This window comes from Pelecanus crispus, chromosome Z (genome assembly GCF_030463565.1).
Source record: "Pelecanus crispus isolate bPelCri1 chromosome Z, bPelCri1.pri, whole genome shotgun sequence".
In the NCBI taxonomy this organism is placed as follows: domain Eukaryota; kingdom Metazoa; phylum Chordata; class Aves; order Pelecaniformes; family Pelecanidae; genus Pelecanus; species Pelecanus crispus.
Genome location: NC_134676.1, coordinates 14435010 through 14456224, shown reverse-complemented (window position 1 = coordinate 14456224; position 21215 = coordinate 14435010). Strand labels below are relative to the sequence as shown.

Sequence of the window (21215 nt, the reverse complement as noted above, 5' to 3'; positions counted from 1 at the left end):
TGCTGCCAGAAGGGATGGCTTCATGGTCAGCTTGTGCCTGCCTAAAACTCTCCCAAATTCAGCCACATGTCCCTGTGGCAGCAGTGGCTGGGCCACGGCTTCACTGTTTATTTCATGGCTCAGACTTCACTGCACATTACATGCATTTCACCATGCGTTTGCCCTGGCAGAAACAGTTCCCCTGCCTCTCCATGCTTAGCTGGTCTTCTACCACCCCACTGACACACACAGCACTTTTGCATGTTTTATCAACCTGTCTAATGAACATGCACAAGAGGAGGACATTCGGTAAACAAACTAATAGATTCAGCAGGGGAGAAGTATTGCCTTGGGAGGTAATTAACATTTTTCAGCATCATTAAAATCAGACTGTGACTCAGTGTTATGACTGGCAAAAGACTTATTTTATTTCACAGATTAGCATTTGTGTGCCACTAGGAGATACTTACACAGTGCAAATGATCTGCACACAGATGAGGGGAGCAGCAAAGATGGGAGAGCGGCTGTGTTGTACCACAAGTGCAGAAGAGGCGTCGGAGCCTGATGGTTATGTGTGAAGAGAGGAGCAGGCAGCTCCAGGCACGGTGTCATAAAGCAGCTACATAGAAACGAGGGTCACCAAGCTCTTTGTGTGCATGCAGCTGAGTATGAGCACATGGGGCAGAAAGTGTGGAGGAGGAAGGTTATGCTGAAGTAAAGAAGGTGCATGGAGTATGTGAAAGCTGAGCTATACCCCTGTGCGGATGTTGAGTCAGATGGGAATTTATGAACAGCTATGGGGGAAACTCTGTCTTGTAGAATAAGGAGACTACTTGGTCCTGACCCAGTGAAGTGTTGTCAGGACATAGCCGTGGCTGTATCTTCGTGTATGTACTACGTATCTAAAAGGTGGCCATGGACCAGAAGTGCTTGTGGTGCTTCTTGCTTTGGTGCATATTTGGATTTCTTTTTTTCTAAAAGGAAGCTGAACATTTTTATATCTGCAACATCAAATTTATGTTGATGGCTGTAAAATCGCATATGATGTTCAGGGATGCTGGATACTAAGACTGCTTAAATGTTGGTACTCAGCACCTGCGAAATAGTCAGGGACCGATTTTTCCAAAAGATTTAGGTCCAGAGGAGCGTAACACTTGCGAAAGTTCAGCCTGACAGGACTTGACTGAACACTGCTGTAATGACCCAATTGTTGGCATTGGCTTGGTGGTAGTTGGATGTGTTTCATGGCTCTTTCTGGGAGCCAGGGTCCTTTAGAAACCTTAATGCTAACCTTTAACCCCCTTCAATTTGTCTGTGCTCACCGCTGCTCTCCTGGAAAGATGCTCTTCTGGATGGGCTTCGTCATACGCTCAGGTGCACGCCTGGAATAAAGTAACCCCCTTGTCTGGCATGAGTTAGCCTATGTCCTCCACTAAGAAAAGCTACCTTGGGATGAACATAATTAACAAAAGCCTGCTCTGTTTTCTATCAGTTTCATATTTGTCAGTATTCAGCAGTGTATTAACGAAGTGCCATCTCTGAGGACCCAGCCTATATGAGACTTTGCCTTACTGTATGCATACCTACGCTATTGCAAGCCTGGGGTTTTTTTCTTTCCTGTGCTCATGGTGCGGACTCACAGCTGCACACAGGGGCTTGGGCAAAGCTTCAGGGCAAAGCGCCTGAGCAAGTATGAGCCATTGGCAGGAGATTGGCTTCACCCAGCTGCTGTTACCTCTCTGTTTTCTGGGTAACAAGGGCTGGATGGAAATTGGAGTCAAGATGAACAAAGGCATGCCCAGTCCAAAACATAGGGACTGGACCTGCAGAGAGGCTTCCCTGGCTCACAGGGTGGTGGTGATGAAGGGAGGGTGATGCTTGCTGTTGCCCTGCAGTGCTTTCAGGCCTCTGAGCTGTCTGGATTTATTTGGGATTTGTCCTGCCTGAAGCTAGGTAGAGCCCATGGAGTTACCCAAATTTCAGTGAGGGCAGAGTAAGTCCTATCCTGATACATGTATATTAGAAGACTGAATTAGAGCAGCATAAATAGGTCATGCAAATAGCCATGTCCTTTTAATACAGCAAAAACATGGTAAAACCAAGGTTACATGTTATCTAATTAAATAATAACATATTAGAAAATAGAATGACTGTTTAAACATTAACAGCTATGCAAAACTATGAGTACTACACAGGAAAACATATAACTATTGCAGAGTGATTAAAGTAAATAAACATCAGGTTTCTACTACTTTCCCTGTATTAAAGAGCAGTATACCTTTCTGGACAAACAGAGGGACTGTTAACCATGGGTACTGCTTAAATAGTGCAAATGGACATTTGAGATGTCCCTTTTAATACTTAAAAATGTGAATATGAGTTCGAAACAAGCATAGCACATAGTATACATGATTTTTCTGATGCACTTTTGCTTCTTTCTCTATCCCCTTTTTGTTTGTCACTGTTACTGGATCTCTTTCCAGCACAGTCTGTCTGCATCTACAACAGTGTGAGCATTACCAGCAGCACTTTTTAAGAAGAAATACAGGCATTACAAAGCAAATGAATGTCCAGGGCTTTCATCTTTTTCTGCTGCATTAATCAATGTTCCATTCGGTGAGAAACAACAATAAAACCCACTCTGTAAAATGCCAGTGGAATGCCTTGAGCCAAATCCTTGTCCCCTTTGCACACAGGGACCATAAGGTTGTCCCAGTTTGAAGGTTTCCCTGGCATTGGGTGGAGGTGGGTGGAGTGCTGTCTTGGGATTGCTGTTTTCCTCCAGCAGGCTAGATAAAATACGGCAACATCTCAGTGATTATTACCAGTCAGAAAAAATTCAAGCAGCTCTGAGGGTGAGAGAGGACTCTTTTTACTGTTAGGCTCTGGGAATATGAATACGTTTCAGTGAAGGAGAATTTCAAGCAGCTAGAGGAACTGAGACTGCACAGCGAGGTGAACCCCAGTCCCAGAGTGCAGTGACGTGGCTTGGATTTCCCATGGCCACACTGCTCAGCAGTCATGCAACCATCTGGCTGTAGCAGCTTTATCTCCAAGCCTGTGCTCCGCAATGCGTAGCATCCCAGAGGGACTGTGAAGTGGCTCAGCCATCTCCGCGTGTCAGCATGTGAGGAGCCCCTTAGAGCTGGGCACAGAGTCCAGACAAAGGTGAATGGGAAGGGACAGGATGCCTTCCTCTGTCATAATGTAAAAAAACGAACAATACTATCTCCAGGCAATTTACAAGGTACTTTTAAAAAATTAGAGGCCTTCTGATCACTGCCAGGATCCATAACGCTCCATCCATCTTCCTAGGTCAGATGTTGCATGAGAACATTGCCTGGCCAAATTCAAAGTATTCTCATGCAGCCACAGCCATGGGGAATAATGCTAGTAAACAAACATGGTCCGCCTAGCCCTTCTGTTCTGGAAAGTACTTGCATGCTGCACTAATGCTTGCCCAAGAGCTGCAGAGAAAGACGGCAACATGCATTTTACGGCCCCAATTCAGTTTACAAGAACAGATGGGACTTCACTTTTCATTGATTTTGTTTTGTTTTCTTAGCTAAACATTACTAGTACATCAAATACTGAATATCTTTAATATATAGCACTAGCAGAAGTACCTGTGGATCCTAAAATTGGCTCCAGGGCAGATCTTTACCAACAGCAGAAAGTAGTGGCATGTAGGGTTTCACTTTGTTTTAATCTCTCTCTCTCAAAAAAAGAAAAAAACAGTCTGAGAAAACATCTTCCAAAAGTGAGGCCATGTGCCTTTTTTCCTGGGGGCTCAGCAAACTCCCTTTGCAGTGACCAAGCTCCTGAATACCCAGGCAGCTAATGCTTGATAGCAATTCCCATTTCCTGGCATTTTGCAAACTTGTGGACTTCCACTGACCGCAGAGGAGTTAATCCTGACCAAGTGCTGTTTAAAAAAGATTGGATTCTATTTAACTTGAATTTGTTGCTGTAGTTCTTGCTTAGGCATTAATAAGGCTTAACTCTGCAACCAAAAGGTTAACAGAAGAGTTCATTAGCTTTTACAAGACATGCTGTGATCCTCAGCTGTGATTGCAGTGTCATTGCTCTGGATTAATCAGATCTGAAGATTAAAGTGAGGTTGAATTAAATTTAATTTCTGCTGCAGTGGAGATTGCTACCGGCACACTGAGAGCTGAGGTTAGGCCACTTATCACTGAAATGTGGGAGAACCCACTTCCTTGCAGGTATGGCGTTGCACTGCTAGCAGGGTGTGTTGCGGAGGTGGGACGCAGGAAGACAAAACAGAAAGCTTCCGTGTCCTGCTCGTGTTAGAGAAAAATGGTATGCTGTTGTTCCTGTAAGGTTTACTGAATTTTGTAGAAGCTCGACATTGTGACATAGGCTTCCTCGTTGTTTGGTGACCTCATTTCACTGGTAGGCAGCATCTGGGATACGGTGTCAGCATTTAGGGGCTCTGGTCCAGGCTGCCCAGAGGGATCCAGGGGAGGAGCAGAGGGAAGATTGAAACCATCATTGCACAGGGGCACCCTGTTGCTGTGGCACACCTCATATGTGCTGGAGCCACAGTTTCCTTCGGTGGCTGCAAACTGGCTGGTGCCCAGGAGTCTGTGCAGGGCTTCAGCTGGCCAGATTCCTCCGTAAGTCACAGGCAAGTTTAGGTTGCTTTTGTCTGTCATCACAGGGATCATCTTCAGGTCTGATCTGCTTCTAAATTTTTCTGCAAGGTTTGTCTCTAGAGCAGTTGGTGGCTTCAGAAAATTTTCCATTTCCGCTTTTGCTTGAATGCCATCCACTTTATGGATATGAACATAACCAAAACTCTCTGGGTTAAAGCTTATATCAAAATTCTGCATGGCAAAGGGAACAGCATGGTCAGTTAACAGTGTGTATTAGCTTAAGAGAAAAGGAACTTCAATAATTTATTTTATTTTTGAAGGGTATTTATTATTGTTTAACTCTGAAAGTAACCCTGAGTAGGCTGACCAATAGGTTAGCAGAGTATAAACTATCATGTGGCTTAAAATATTTTTTCCATATTAATCTGAATCTATCCAGTGGCTTCCTGCAGGCAGTGCCACTGGAGAGCATGTTATGCTCTACGCAATGTGGTGGAAACTGGTGTTTCAGAGACTTTTCTGAGCCATGCATCTATTGCATGCCTGCCATTTCACAGGAATGAGTGTGCCAACCCAGGTGGTTCCTTTCAGTTTTACCTTCCTAATTTAGCAGCGAGGGAAGTAAAAAATTTGCCACAACTTCCCGAAACACATTAGGAATCCCTGCATGGGGGAGCATGCGGGGTGGGAGAGTCATCTTAGACCTCTTACTAAATTAAGAACATGCTAATAAAGTACCAACTGGAGAGAACAGTGCTGATAAGTTTCTTAGTGAAAAAATGCACTAGACACACAGTTTTCAGGCAACGGGTTAATCCCACACCTTAGAGTTTGTAACATTTGTCCATCTGGCTTTTATCTGGCAGAGCAGTTCATGTACTGCATGGTGTTTGAGCAATTCTACTGGCAGTGTAAGGGTACATGGGCATCACCAGGGATATTTGCAAAGGGTCCCCATCCAGCCCCACAATCACAGTTTCACAGAATCACCAAAGTGTGTCGGTTGGAAAGGACCTCTGGAGTCCAGCTGGTCCAACCTTCTGACAGAAGCAGGACTTGGATTGGGTTATCCAGAGCCCTATCAAGCCAAGCCTTGAACATTTCCAGCAAAGTAGAACGTACCTCTTCTCTGGGCAACCTACACAATGTATAATTGTTCTCACAGAGAAGATTTTTTTTTCTTCTATCCAGATGAAGTTTGCCCTGCAGCAACATGAGCCTGTTACCTCTTGTCCTGTCACCATGCAGCCTTGTGGTGAGAGCACCTTCAGCATCTCTCTACCTACACTTTAAGTATTGGCAGGTTATGATTAGTGGTCCCCACCCTGAGCTGCTTCTTTTCTATAAACAAACTCAATTCCTTCAACCTTTCTTCATATATCAAGGTCTCCAGCCCTCTGTAGTTACTTTGCACAAGTCAAAGTTCAGGCACTAGTTTAATTGTTTGTTATTTCCATACCCTTGACTAGCATCTGCCTGTGCAAATGTGGGCTCTCTTCAGTGAAATGTAGAAGTAATTTCTGAAAGATGTCCCAGTTCATGCAGCAAATGTATGAGCTGTCTCATGAGTGTTAGTTTTGTTCCCAATAGTCTATACTCAGGTGAAAACAACAGTGGAAGTACATACATTTTTTGGCTTCTTGCATAGTTGTTCCAGTGTTTTTTTATGATCAGGAAGGTTTGGCCACACAGCAGGCTTGATCCTGAAACAGCAACAGTAGACAAAAAGGGGTCCAACAGCAGCAAAAGAGGGACATGTTGAGATATCAGAGGTTCATATTGTATCATCTGTACTAATTCTCACAAAGTCTTAGGCTGGCTTGCATTACCCAGAATAACGGCCAAGAAGTCTCAGAATAAAACAAAGATAGGAGAAGAGGAGTTATAAAGGTCACCAAATAGTCATTGTTCTTTTGAGTGCACAAAGTATCACAGTTAAAGGAAGACACCTCACTAAGTACTGGAAAAAGAGCAAATTATGCTGGCAAAGAGCTCATTTGCATCTAGCTGTGTTAACAGCGTTTCGCGTGGTGAAGCCAATTTCTGCAAGTGAAAAAAGATGCTGTGGTTAAAGTGCAAATTTGCTGATATTTGCCTCTGCATGTTTACATAAGTCAAAGAACTGCATGTTGTCCCACTCCTTGGCCAGCTATTTGTGCTTCAGATATCTGTATTGTAGCTTTGTCCCACAGGTCTCATTTTTACTGCCTTGATTACCAAAGGTCTCCTGTTGTGCTGCTGGAAACCCTCAGCTATGATGCATCTAGAGAATATTGCCCAACTGACATTCAGTGTTCCAGTGATATAAATATAGCTATAGATATATCTGAATATATATTTCTTTTTATATGTGTCTGTATATGTGGGTATATATACACACATGTATAAAACCCTCTTCTTTTTAAAAGGGAAATCTCTGGGTTCAAAAAGTCTCACCATCTAAAAGCCTGTTTTTTCAGCAGTTTTACAGCAGAACTTCTATCAAAGTTAGAGAACTGCAGGAGCTCAGCAACAATAAAAAGCAAGAGTTAGAAATCTCAAGCCATATCTATACTTGCAAATAAACAGCACCAGGTAGCATTCCCTGAACTCCAGTGTCTAAGATGTTTAATTATTAAAATTGTTCTTGGCATGGTTTGACTGGGGTCAACTAGCACATTCCCAGGCAATCCCCTTGTTAGCACAGCCCAAGTATTGTCCCCAAAAAGCAGCTCACACGCAGCCATCTCTGTGGATGTCAGAGGAGCTGGATGTCATGGACAGGCTGCTCTGAATGCCACTGAACAGCCGTGGGCTTTCTGTCTTGTGAGGTGTTCATCACCTATGGTTAAACTTGGGACTTTTTCACTTCAGATTCTGGTTTCACCAGATTATCTACATACCTGTTCATTTTCTTAAATTTGTCAACTACCTATTCTATATAAGTATATATAGCCACATATTCAAAAATATATTTACAGCTATCTGGCTACTGCTGTGTAGCTAATATATGAAGAAAAACCAATGCAGACAAAGGACTGCCCTGTGTAATGAATGTATTTCCAGTCCCACTTCTGCCATGACTGCTTTGGTGGGGGATGTAGGGCCTGGTTTTGCCACGTGGCTGGCTGGATGTGGACCTGGCTGGACTGGTGGCTGATGCCATCAAGCCCTTGTTGCAGAGAGCTCTGCCCTGCTGCTTCCAAAAGCGCTGCAGAGAAAACACCTTGCTGACTCAGCCTATGAAAGGGAAAGAGGCAATCTCCCCAATGTACCGTTTCCACACCTCTTGTGACTTTACTAAAACTTGCAGGTTGCTTTCTTTTCTGGATCTTGCTTGAAGCTTTTGAGTCAAATTTGCCTCCAGTGAGACACCGACTCTGTAAGTCTTTTGTGGTGACTTCAGCTCGCCAAAGGTCCCAGTGTTTCGAGCCAAAGACTGAAGTCTGCTCAAAGTGACAGGTCATCTTCTGCCTGCCAACAGTGTCTCTTGTATTGCCCACTTCTATTCTTTGCCTGCCTTTGACATAGAGGTCCAGAGATGGAAATAGAATAGTTCACAAGTATAATAGGGAAAGCAGTAAGACTGTCAGAACAGGGTTGGCTTCCAACACTTTTTCTGATACAAAGAGACTTAGATTACCTGTTTTCCCAGAAAGTCACACTCAGGACAATCATAACAATGAACAGCATGAATCCCACGATGGAGGGTATAACCACGACCACACTGCTATCTAAAGAAGAACAAAGAACATCAGCCAATGCATGTAAATGGCTCATTGTTAAGCCACCATAACTGTAATGTCTCTTCAGACAACAAATTAGGATTTACTGCCAAGAATTGCACTTGCCTGTCATTGGACTGGTGCAGTGGTGCATTTCTCCTGCCTCCCTGAAGGAGGAAAGTGGTAGGCTGCCAGAGCCTCAGCATTTGGCTGAGCTCCAAGCTGGGTCCCCAGGCTGGATTAAAGCAGCTCAATTTGCTGTTACCTCCAGCGCGTTGAAGCCACCACTCGCCACACCCTTACAGTGGCACAGAAGTGACTTCGAATACATGTAATGCTGAGGTGCCCCTGGGGACTGAAGGGACCCCAAGGACCAGGATTATTCATGTTTACAAGTGCAATGTTGAGATTTTATCCCATATCATATTTGTGATTAAAGAGCCATGTTCATACACAAATCCAGGGCCCTGGAATGGGTTATGTTTCACCACTCTTTGTGCCTTACCTAAAACGCTCAGTGCAAGCTGGGCCTTATCCCTGAACACCAGCAGGCAGCAAGCAGCAGTGAGTCAGCCTTCACCTCCCTTTGCACCCCCCTCATGCCCTTACAGCAGCACTTCATCTGATCTTATCGCCCTTGAGTGAGATTTAACTTCCTGTGGAGAGTCAGCCCCAGAACAGAGTGATAGAGCCGCTTTCTGGGTTATCTCCTCTGGGATGCCCGTGCCTGTCAGGGCTGACCCTGCTGTGGCCATGGGCTCTTCCCTCCCCATGCCCTCATCACTGCTGCCACCAGGGCTGGCCAGGGAGCCGAGGACCCCTCGCTCTGCTTTCTCCCAGGTGGATCAAAGTGGTTTCTGCCCTTACAGCTCTCTGTGGAATGCTGCTCCCTTGTGGTCCTGAAGCTCTTGGAAGTGCTCCATTCGCTCCAGATGCCCTTAAAATAATCTCCGTTGGGCTGTGAACGTACTTTCACCTCATACGATGCATCACTTTCGAGGTTTTGCCCCAGTAATTTTACCTGAAGGTATGGTGACTCTATTGTCTAAACACACAAAAAAAATCCAGTTATTTTTCTAGAAGACACAGGAAAACTATCTTTGAGTTTCATCAAAATGTGCGAGATCAGGTGCATCCCTGCAATACTGTGCTGTTTGCTCTGTGTCTTTGGTTATTATACAGGTGGTCATCATGGTGTCGGTCTAGTTTAACAGAAAGTAGTCCAGATAGTATTGAGAAGAGAGACTAATGCCAGGTAAAAGCTCTTTGGAAAACAGGTGGAAGTAATAACTGGGCTTTGCTACTGCTACTGCAGTGGGAAATACATGCTTCCCTGGGAAGGCTCAGAGGAGAGAGGAGAAAATACATTTGCGTAGCATAAAAAGGCAACTTCTGAAAGAGCAGCTACAGAAAAGAAGCTGAATCCCACAGTGCAGCTCTGGTGCTCTTAATTTCAATGTATTTGGTTGACTGAATCCTTTTCTTTTTCTAGTTACAGTTCTCCCATGTTCCGTCTGTAAAAAACAGGTATAGTCCACGCTTTCAAACACATCTGGACCTGCGTTTGCATGGCTGCTCTTGTGACAGGCGACACAGAGGTCCTAGCAGCTGGGCAGCCCAAACCAGGTCCAGTTCACAGGCAGCTGCAGTCTGGAACATGGTCCCAGGGTGGGAGAGCTGCAGAGCTGCATGCGAAGCCTGGAGAGGCTCAGTGAAAAAGGGACACTAAGAAACAGTTGCTAAATAGAAAAGGGGTCATACGATTTACTGACTGATGAGCACAGAAAATAAGACCAAAACCACCATAGCAAAGAGCAAGCCATCCAGACACTTAGGATGGTTCATTACAATATATATTCTCTTCCCACTGCAAATCCCAAATGAATGAAACTTCATTAGCCCAGAGAAGTGTCTAACAGACATGGGTGCTGTTGGTCTGGAATTGTTTTGACTGATGAAATTTCCAAATGCCAAATATTGCACCTTTCCATGTTTTCAGCTGGAGAACTGTAGATTTGAGTGTTTTTACATGATACTGGTTATTTCTTGTATCATTTAATCTCGGAAATTAGTGTAAGCTCACGAATACATGGTCACTTACCTTCCAAGTACCTTCTTCCTTCCGATAGGCTATTTGGTGTATTAATTTGTCCTTTAAGTATTTCTTCCATGAGTGTGGTGTACTATAATGAATAAGATATTCATTTGCCTCTTTTTGGTATGTGATGTTTATATCGAATGGTACTTCAGGCTTAACTGCAAATGATAACAAACCAGGATAAAACAGGAGTAGAGTAATGTTACTACAAAATAGGTTTTGAAAAGTTAAAAAGAAAAGTCCATTTCCACTTACACCCCCTGCAGAGTGACCTGTCTTGAGTGGAGCAAGGGCTGGCCTGAGCTGGACCAGCCTCATGCTGAGCCTCAGCTCATGCTTACACCTTGGTCCTGGGAGGGGCTTGGTTTTGACCTGCTGGAGCAGCAGTGTGACCAGCAGGGACGGCACTTCCTAGGGATGTGACATTTAGTCTTGGAAAGCAATTCCTGATCATGCCCGCCCCTGCAGTAGCACTGCTTGAAGACCTGAAATTCAGTCCCTCTAACCAGTGCTCTGAGATGGAGACCCATGGTGGCAAAAGCCATCGCTGCTCTGGGAGGAAGGCAGTGGGTACAGGTACAACTGCTGGTGGCTGTCAGGGCGGTGGTACAGAGGAAGGGACAAAGTATGACAGTGTTAGATATAGCAGAGGGGGCTGTGGTTCCAGGCCCTTGCTATGAATGCACACCTGACGTGGTCTGCAGGAGACTCTGTCAAAGGACCTTCCATTCAAGTACATCAAGTCTAAAATGCAGCCCTCAGGACGCTCCCTAAGCTGTGCCTGAGCTGGATGTGCCTGAGGGCTGCAGGGACCTGTGTCTGTGCCACTGAGGCTTCCTGAATGCGCTAGGTACCTCAGTGTCACAGGAACAGAAAGCCCACACCTCTCACCTCCCAGGAAAACGTGTGTAGTCAGAAATTATGCCCACTCCTTCTGCAGCCCCCAAATACTTAGTCCTTCTATGCAGAACCTGCAGTTTCTAGAGGAGAGACCACCAGAGATGGTCCAGGCTGGCTCATAAGCTGAGAGGTAATGTGAGATTATTACAAAACTATTGGACTGGGGCAGAAATGTTTCTGAAGAGAGGGATGTTGCAGTGCCTATTGCCAAAGGAAGTCAAAGCAGTGTGGCACCAGAGCAGAACAGAGCTGCCCTACACAGGCTTCTTTGCAGCCTTTGCATGAGACCAGCTCCCAAGAAGGGTAAGTCCTAAGGAGCCCATCTTCCCCAGAGTTCCCTATCTCTTGGCTCAGGTGGGTCTCCAACATGGCTTTGACGAGACTATTCATGGGCTCTCAGTGTCCCTTCTGTGCTGCAGGATGCCTGAGCACCTTGTTTGGACAACAGGGTCCACCAAGAAGGAAGGTGTGAAAAAGTGAGATCTTGCAAACTTGCAGTGCCTGTGCTACCAAGCTCATGGTAGATGGGGTGGTAAGTCCTGCAACTGCGCAATCCCTAGTAAGAGATGAACAAAATGTCCCTGCTTGACAGTTCATGCTCAGGAACAGCCGCTTTGCCCATGTGCATGATTCGGTCTATGTCCAGGTCTGGGCAGAGTGTTACAGTAAGCCAGAATTCAGCTGCACATTTTGAATGGAGGTTAATTGTGTTTGGCTTTGAAGCAAGGGGAACACCACACTCTGCCAACACCCCAATCCAGGCTGAATGCCCTGCTAGGACACTGTTTTATACTGCCTCTATGTCATCCAGATTGATGCTTAGGCTTTGCACTGGGCTATTTTTTCCCCAGTAACCTGTATATCTTAAAAATGTCCAAAGTATTAAGTGTCTTACCAATATCAGTTACAACCAGATTCCTGCAGACCCTTCCCTTTGTCTCAGAGTCCATGCAAACGTCTTTATTTGAGAGTATATCAGTGAATTGTAAGAAATACGCGTCTTCCTGTTTCTCCATATTGAAGCACACATAATTGCTGTCTTCCTTGGTACTGTTGACCAAAGTGACACAATGTTAATTTCTTCTCAGTCTTACTGTAACATAGTAAGGGATGAATCCTGGTTGTTCATTTCACATTAACTGAAGTAAGACTCCATGTGAAATAAGAAAAAAATGCCATGCAAATAAGGAGTTTAAAAGATTGATAGTTTTTTTCCTCATGCTCTTTGAACACAATAATCAAGTGATGTGAGTCACAGTAGGAGTTCTGGAGCTCTCCAAGAAAAAAAAATGCAATTATTAAATTGGAGATTTATATGTTAAAAACCTTTGTATCTTTAAAAATTATCTTACTGCTGCCACTTTTAAGTATAGGGCAATAGGTGTGTATGCTCACTGAAGATAAAGAGAAATTTCTTATTTCTGAAGTGGTAGCAAATACAGGGTCAACAGTCAGCCAGGCCATGAAAGGGTCATATGGCACAGTTTCAGAGGTGGAAATGTATCTGTGTGTTCCTCCATCTGTATGGCTCCCATGTTTGAGGACTGTCATAAAATTTCAGTCAAAATCCAGAATAAATCCCATGAAAATAGAAAAATTCTAATAAACTAGGTGGAAAAAATAAAGTATTGATTAGAATATCAAGGAAAAAAATTCACTTCTTTTGCTGGCTGCCACAGAACTTTCAGGAAAAACATACAAAGGGAAAAGAAGAAGTGTGCTAAAGAAACAAAATCTGAGCTTCTTCAGCTAGGTGCATCAGTTAATAAAAAAAGTGGAAAAGAGTTTCAAGGCCTCAATGAGAAGTGGAGACCACTGTTGTGTTTGGTAGCTGCTGGGTTTTTGTGTCCTCATTCTAGTGTGTTTTTTGCATGTCTGTGTGAGCGAAGACAATTGCCTAATTTTTGTCTTGACCTAGATAAAAGCATTTTCCCTGCAGTGGAAAATCGGCCTTCTTGGCAAAGAATTTTCTGCCTCTTCAAAAATATTTTTACTTTTCCTTTGATAAAGGCTAGGTTTGGTTTTTTAAAAATATTTAATTTAAATAAAAATGGTCTCAGTTCATGCTGGGCTACATCCGTAATTACAGGTGTTCCACAGCAACAGAGGCAAGATCAGAACTATTTGGGACGTTGTAATGCCCTTTACAGATCCTTCCAGTTGATTTTTTTTGTCATTAGGGAGTCATGTGCTGTTTCAGTAAAGTACTCTTCTTTGCTGAATATAGTATTCAAACATGGTAAAGCACTCTGAAACAGAATTTTTTCTAGCTTTGCTGCTCCTGTTACCCAGTGTATGGCAACGTGACTTACTGGTGCTTAGCATTTCGCTTCCCAGAAGTTTACCAAAGGATGGACTGACAGCACTTACCACAGGGCCAGGGTATAGTTAGTGTTTTGAGGAGGCGGCTCGGTGAAATTGCAGGTCAAGCTGCTATAGGAATCCTTAAATTCCAGCTGGCTGAAGCAGTCAATGTCAAAATTGTCTGGTTCGTCATCTCCAAAAGTCCCTAAGGAGAGATTTGCAGGATGTTACTGAAGCAAACCTATGAGTGTATTTGATTTGCAGCTCCATTGTATAGGAGGTTGTTTCTTTATGTGGTTGCCTGAAAGGAAGAGGATCAACCCACCTGTTTTGTAAGAAGCAAAGAAAGCTTGTTCAAAATAAAATTAAAAGCCACTCGCACCTTTCAAGATTGCTCTCCCTGCATGACAATGAAGCCCACCCACTTACTACACACAAAGGTACATTCTGCATCATTGGTCTGTGAACTATAAAAAGACATAACATCACAGATGGCTTGGTCAGACGAGACATCCTATGTCTGTTCTTTTCTATTAATCATGGTCAAAGAGGGGTGCTGATGTTGACCTGCAAACCTCTGTGAAAAAGTCCCAGTGTCAAGTGCAAAACAGAGAAAATATATTGTCTGCTCTGCAGTTTAATTCCTCCTAAGTTTGAGCCAGGGACAGGGGAGTTCTTCTTTTAAAAGTTACAGATAAACTTCATACCCAGATAAAAGCAGGACCTACTCCATCTGAAAATCACCTCAGACCTTTCTCAAACAGGTTTTCCTATTAGAAACGATGAAATGCTGCTATCCTTGGGCCTGCAAAGGGGAGTAAGACATGTTCATGATGCCTGTTGAAAAGCAGAACATTAAAGTCAAGGACCAAAACCACTCTTGAAAATAAACAGAACAGAAACATGCATTGGGGGATATACTGCTCATGGTTACTGCCAGAGGTGTTTGGGGCTGATGCTCAAGGCTAATGTCTGCTCAAGAGCAAGGGCTAGTTTCAGTGGGAGTTATTTGTATGGGATTTTCAGCTCAGGACAGCCTGAAAGTACATCAGACACCTTGTAGCTCTGAAGCAGCAGACCCACAGCTGAGGACGCACACTTGGCAGTTGCCATTGCTGCACCTGCGTCAGGACCAGCCGCACTGCAGACGGCCGAGAGCGCCCGAGCAGCATTCTCCTGCCCCTGCCCTGCCCCCGCCCGTGCTGTGAAGGTCTGTTCTGCCACCAGGTTCCTGAGAAGACTGGAAAATGCTATGGGTGGTTTTAGGAAAGCAAGAATTTTTTGATGTCATGAGACAATTAAGCTCCATTTTGATTGCACTGCAAATTCTGAAATGTCACAAATTTGGGCTCAGGAGGGAAAGCTCAGACTTTCTGCCACAATGCGTGGCTTCCTGCAAATTTGCTTCGATGACTAATAAAACAACTGCGATTTGACTAAGAGCATATGTCTCAAGTCCTACACTTGGCAGGTATGAGGTCAGTGAAGCAAAAACTGCTGCTTCTGAGAGGAGTCCTCTCTGGTGGAAACTGCCAATTCAGCCTCATTTCATGAAATCTCACCCACCATAGCCGAGTGGACAGAGAAAGGGTTATTGCCATGGCCCCTTAAGTGGATCCTCGGGGCAGGAATGCCTCTGTCTCCTTTTACTGGTGGTTAAGGGTAGCTGTGATGACACATAACCCTCTTCCCCGTGTCCAGAGACTATTCCCAATCCCCTGCTTGGTCCTTTCCTACCCGCTCCTCAGATGTGCCTTTGCCATGCAGCCCTTGCTGCAGCAAGAACAAGACCTTGTCTGCTCTGGCGTTATCAGTGACTCACGCTCACAGTGTGGGGGAATGCCCGTGGAAACATTTCCAATGGAAAATCCCTCCCAGAGAAAATGATGGTCATCTCTGCTGTCACCCAGGTGAATCGGATTACTGAGGGGTGACCAGCTGCTTGGATACTGTGATTCATAGTCCTGCTGGTGACGTCCTATGACAGACCTTGTCTGGCGTGGGAGCACATGTGAAGATCAAAAATGGTCATGGTTTGACATCAGGGAAAAAACAGGGGAGAGTTTTTTGATTGCTTTAAAATGTAAGTAAAGGGCATCACCCCACAGGGTCACTATCAGCGGTGCTTCCTTCTGACCTCAGAGCTGAGGTGCATCTGGAGTCAGGTTTTGAGTAAGAAGAAATTCAGAAGTCAGTCAGGAATGCAGAGAAAAATGCAAAAGCAGTGCAGGCAGGGGCTAGGAAGGGGGCTGCTGCCACCAGCACCAGCAGTGGGCAGCAGGAGGGACGGGAGCATCTGATGGTGCACTAATCCAGAACCCAGAGGCAGATCTATCCCCAAACTAAGATTTTGTGGCCATTTGCTACCATGAGCAACTGGTGCTAAGAAACAATTACTGGTCTTCCCTTCTCATGCAGCTCTGGTGGGGTCTGTCCCAAGAGGAGCCCAGCTCTCCCTGAAGGACAACGGAATGCAGTGTCTTCCACCAGCACTGCTGCTTTGAGGGGATACTCTGTGCAGCACAGACATGGACAAAGCAGGTGCTGTACAAAGCTGTTCTATTTGACCATCACATTCAAGAGAGAGACGCAGAGGTCAGCGCAACCCTAGAACAAGCCCTGCAGCAGTTTCGCATGGGTCAGAGTCAACCAATGCAGCTGAGCCATCTGGGCAGATATACACGTACAGAAATGTGTATTACATAAAGTTACATATTTGTTGGTAAAAGTGTGTGCATATAGATATACATATATTCAAAATTCAGGGGATAAAAAGTAAGCTGAAATGAATCTGCGTAAAATTGAAAACCCTCGTATTTTATATAGATTAGATACACCCATGCTCATATGCACGGATATGTGACATTTTATGCCTCTCTAAGACTTTACTTGCAACTACCAGGAGACTGGTTTATTTCTACTCATAGCTACCTCAAGACAACATTAAAACTTATGAATTAGGATGACTGATCTTCCTTTATATAAGAGGGAGAGACTGCTTGGTGCTCTCTGTATATGCAAACTACATATACCACATTTTGCATAAACACACAAAACTGGTAATCATCATATTAGTAAATGGCATAACAGAAAAAATCTTCCAGCTGTCCACTACTGCTTTGCTGAAAAGTGACAGAAATTTTAATTAATTCTCTATCAGGCTGACTGCAAAATGAAAAGAAAGAAGAATGTTTTGTCTTGCAGTTCAAACAGCCATTTAATGTTCAGCCAGCATAGTGCACCTTTGGTGGCGCACTGGAAGGAAAGCTGACTTCACCTCTTTGACACTGAACTTTCACATTATGATTATGTGGTTCCTTATTCATGGAAATAACGTCCTAACCATAGAATACATGATAATTAAACTTCATGAATGGTGTTAAGGAAGCAATTTGAAATGCTTTTTCTGGTATAGTTCCTACATGGGCTGAAAGTAATTTTTTTGTCTGACATAAATATGCATGTAGCCTCAGTTACACTTCTTCCCTCAGAACCTCAGAACCACCACGCATGAATGTGTTTGCTACATAAATGGTTTTGATGACTCCAGCATGACTCACACTGCTAAGGACTCTTTACACAATTGAAAGTTTACAAGACTATATAATTTTTTCCTTGAAAAGTGCAGACCAGGCAGAGCCTTGAGCCTGGATTTGCTGAAATCAAGACAGGGCTTGAGATGGGGCGATTCTAGTGGGAGAAAAACTGCTCTCGTAGGCACAGGCATGGCAGGTCCTTCACAGAAATGGTTGTGTCTTGGGTTTGGACAACACCCAGCAGGATGGTTCAAATCACAGGAGGAATCTCTTGAGCCTTTACCAAGAGACGAGTGTTAGCAGAGGCTATGGACATGCTTCAGCTTTAAGTTCTGAAGCCACCGGGACTAACAATGCATGAAACCACTAAGCACCTGCAGGATCAGTGACTGAATTTCCAAAGTCGATGAAGTGACTGTCTCCATGGACAGAGTAATGTGAGATCTCTAGTGCTGATCTGGTTCAGGCAGAACTCATTTCAATCACAACAGTTTTGATGTGGGTTGGACAAACCATGCAAGTCTGGGTAGGAAGACCGCTGAGGCCAGCCATCCTGCCTGTGAGACCCCGCAGCCTGCTGCCTCCTGCTCCCCCTGCCCATGCCCATCCCTCCTGTGCCTCCGTGGCTGCCCCTTCTTAGCTCTGCCTGTAGCTCTCTTAGGGCTTTGGGGGATCTCCACCACCTCTTGTCAGGCTGGGGGACAGCGCTTGGGTGGCAGTCTGTCACTCAGAAAAAGAGGACATGAAGGCAAGTGCTGCGATGAGCTTTTCCCTCCTCTTCCCATAAGAAGGGGTGAGCTCATGCCTGTGTCGGCTGGCAGCAGTTTGCCAGTACGCAGGGCAAGTCAGAAAAATGAAGAGTGAAAGCCAAACATCCATCATGGTGATTTTACCCTGTATTGTTTAACTTGTTGGCCAAACCCACAAGACTCATAAAGAAATAATAAAAACTGCTGTTTGCTCAGTGGGGTTTTTCTGAATCTGTTTGTCTTTAATTCTAAGCAAATTATGGTTTACTGGAAGTTAGTGACAAAACAAGGAAAGGTCCTGTCATATCTGCTTTTGGGAAGCCCTGAAGATTTCTGTGACACCAACAATAAATCACTAGTGTTGACCATTCACCACCATAGCTGCTTGCCAAAGCTGGCTCTAAAGAGCTGCAGATTGTATAAATAAAAGGCAAATAGAGAAACCAAGGTTGTTAGATGCAGTTCTGAGCCACTCCCTGTTTTTTCCAACTAAAAAACTTATCATGCATATCCTATCTATGTATATACGTATGTGTGTACATAAGTATACATACATACATGTTATAATACATGACACACAGGGGAAAATGAGATTCCCTAACTGTGAGATAGCATAGGAAAACTGTCATTATCTTCCTGAAAACCAAAAACTCTTCTGCTCCAAAACAACAGAGCCCTAAAACTACCAGTAACTGAGCGACTGCCCATGTCCTTCAGGCACAGTACAAGAAGCTCTGTCACTGCTGTTTGTTTATTGTTAGACAAGTAAGACTTTAACATATCTGGGACTGAATCTGTAAATCCAATTTTTCAGCTCCCTTTTGAGAAAAGGGACAGCAGACTGAAACACTGGTTTTATTGCTGCTCTTCATGTTTTGATTTTTTATTTTGATGCTGCTAAATAAGTTTCACTTCTCTAAATGAGATAATGAAATTTGTAAGAAGCCTAAATTTAAACTGTTGAATTAATTTATAATTATTTGCTGAGTAAGGGATGAATGCTCTTAGTGATGGGCTGTGAGAACCCCCTGGTTGAGTTGCTGCTTCAGCCATACTACGAGGGAGACTGGGACTAACCCCCAGATATACCTGATGCAATTGCTTAAAGAAAAAGACAAAAAGTTTGGCTTTTGAAGTGAACAGTCTGGGCCAAGTTTGAGGTACATTGAAACAGTTTCTTTGGAGGAAACTGCCAAGAGCAAGAGAAGCCAGAACCTCACCCCTCTCTGATGGCAGCTCAGAGTGACCATGGACTGCAGAAGAGTGAAGCGGTTCCCCGCTCCCAGACGTAACTCCTCACATGAGCACTAGATACAATGAGAGAGGATTAACAGGTCTGATCTTGTAAGCCCTCTGCATACAGCTATGGTGTCCCTCATTTCACACGAATTTGGATGCTACAAGGACAGCAGACTTGGGAATTAAATTAAACAGGTATCCTCCAGCTCCACATCTGCCTCAGGTACTGGCACTAAAAGAAAGAGACTGAAGGCTAAAACACTAACACATTTAACCCAGCAGTTGCATTTTGGAGTTCTTAACTCAGGTTTTTCAAGATCATACATGAGTGGAAAGATGAAATGACTCACCATCACAATCTGCTGAGGTGCAACCACTTTCCCCAAAAGTGGTGTGAAGAAACAAGACGAAAATGCTCAATACTGTACTCGCCTGTGTCATCCTGAGCACACTGCATGTGTGCAGTATGTGTGTGTGCGAAACCCACGCTCACTTACTTTATACCAGACGCAGAACAAACCCATTGCCTGATAAAGAGACCGCAGGCAAGGGGAAATGTAAACATGCCGACAAGGATGACTAGTGGCAGAGAACAGGAAGCCAGCGTGAAGATATTTGCAGAGCTTTTACTTTGAAACATGCTTCCCACTTCAAAACTAAGGACCTTCTGGATCAGGCCCATTGACTCATTGGGCCAAATCTGGTCAAGTCCAGTGGGTCAGGAGCAGTTTCATTGATGGTGCTACTGGCTTGGCCAGGAGGATTTTTGCTGCTGATTTCCCTGAGAGCATGGTTTAGTCCTCTCATCCACTTTCCTCTCAATGGAGGCACAGAGGTTCAAGGGAGAAGAATCTTCCACCGATGAAACACTAATTGTGATTGCTGTTATTTATTCTTTAAGTGTTGGCATCAGGAGCGTGGCCAGCAGGTTGAGGGAGGTGATTCTGCCTCTCTACTCTGCTCTGGTGAGACCCCACCTGGAGCACTGCGTCCAGCTCTGGAGCCATCAGCACAGGAAAGACATGGACCTGTTGGAGTGGGTCCAGAGGAGGGCCACAAAAATGATCCGAGGGCTGGAACACCTCTCCTACAAGACCAGGCTGAGAGAGTTGGGGTTGTTCAGCCTGGAGAAGAGAAGGCTGCAGGGGACACCTTTTTGCAGCCTTTCAATATATAAAGGCACTTGCAAGAAAGGTGGAGAGAGACATTTTACCAGGGCCTGTAGTGACAGGACAAGGGACAACAGCTTTAAACTGAAAGAAGGTAGATTTAGATTGGACATAGGGAAGACATTTTTTATGATGAGGGTGGTGAGACACTGGAACAGGTTGCCCAAAGAAATTGTGGATGCCCCATCACTGGAAACATTCAAGGTCAGACTGGACAGGGCTTTGAGCGACCTCACCTAGTGAAAGATGTCCCTGCCTACAGCAGGGAGGTGTTGGACTAGATGATCTTCAAAGGTCCCTTCCAACCCAAACCATTCTGTGATTCTGTGAAGTCACACATAAGGCAATGCTGACCCAGAAAAGCTGTGATTTAAAAGACTAATCCTGCAAAACCTAGCTCCTGAGAACAAAGTGATGCATCTCACATTTTTGTCAGGCTTTGGACAAAGCAGAGGCAGAAAGCGGAAGATAAAGAGGTGTTAAATATTTCCTTCGCACACTTTCTGTGGCTGTATACACCAACGCACACTAGAGCGTAATGCAGGGCCATGCACACGGCTGACTGATGTGGCTAACTCAAGTGAGCTGAAGACCTGAAAGAGAAGAGCAAGCTCTGGCACAGCCCCGGCTGTACCAAAAAAGCTTTATGTCTGAGGCGTAAAGGAAACTGAGGGCAAAGTTGGTAACAATGCCCAAGCAAACAGAAAAATGATGACACTATAATAAGGAGACTCAATATGGAAGCCACAGCAGCTTTTGCATTTGCAAGGGAATAGTTTAAACTCCTCACCATAATGATGAAAGCTCAGCCCTCGTGTCTAGACAAGACTCTTTCTTGCCAGGACATCAGGGACTGTCATCCAGTGTCACTTGCTGCCCTGAGCAGGGGGCAGGGGATAGCTAAGACATAACCCTGTC

At 44.5% G+C, this 21215-nt stretch overlaps 1 protein-coding gene across 1 annotated transcript; it reads right to left on the bottom strand.

Annotated features, from left to right (window-relative positions):
* Positions 1-1015: 1015 nt before the first annotated feature.
* IL7R (interleukin 7 receptor) lies at positions 1016-19601 on the bottom strand. Its single transcript, XM_009485377.2, has 8 exons — positions 19479-19601; positions 13671-13809; positions 12196-12350; positions 10404-10558; positions 9170-9347; positions 8221-8311; positions 6226-6301; positions 1016-4829 (listed from the first exon to the last, which is right to left on the bottom strand). The coding sequence occupies exons 1-8, from the start codon at positions 19567-19569 to the stop codon at positions 4326-4328; spliced, it is 1389 nt and encodes a 462-aa protein (XP_009483652.1). The 5' UTR covers positions 19570-19601; the 3' UTR covers positions 1016-4325.
* Between the last annotated feature and the right edge of the window lie 1614 nt (positions 19602-21215).

Coding starts and splice junctions, on each gene's coding strand:
- IL7R (XM_009485377.2), bottom strand. CDS start 19,569: ATGACACAGGCGAGTACAGTATTGAGCATTTTCGTCTTGTTTCTTCAC. Junction 8,312..9,169: donor GCAGCATTCCACAGAGAGCT/GTAAGGGCAGAA, acceptor GTTCTTCTTTAG/ATAGCAGTGTGGTCGTGGTT. Junction 4,830..6,225: donor TATGCAAGAAGCCAAAAAAT/GTATGTACTTCC, acceptor TTTGCCATGCAG/AATTTTGATATAAGCTTTAA.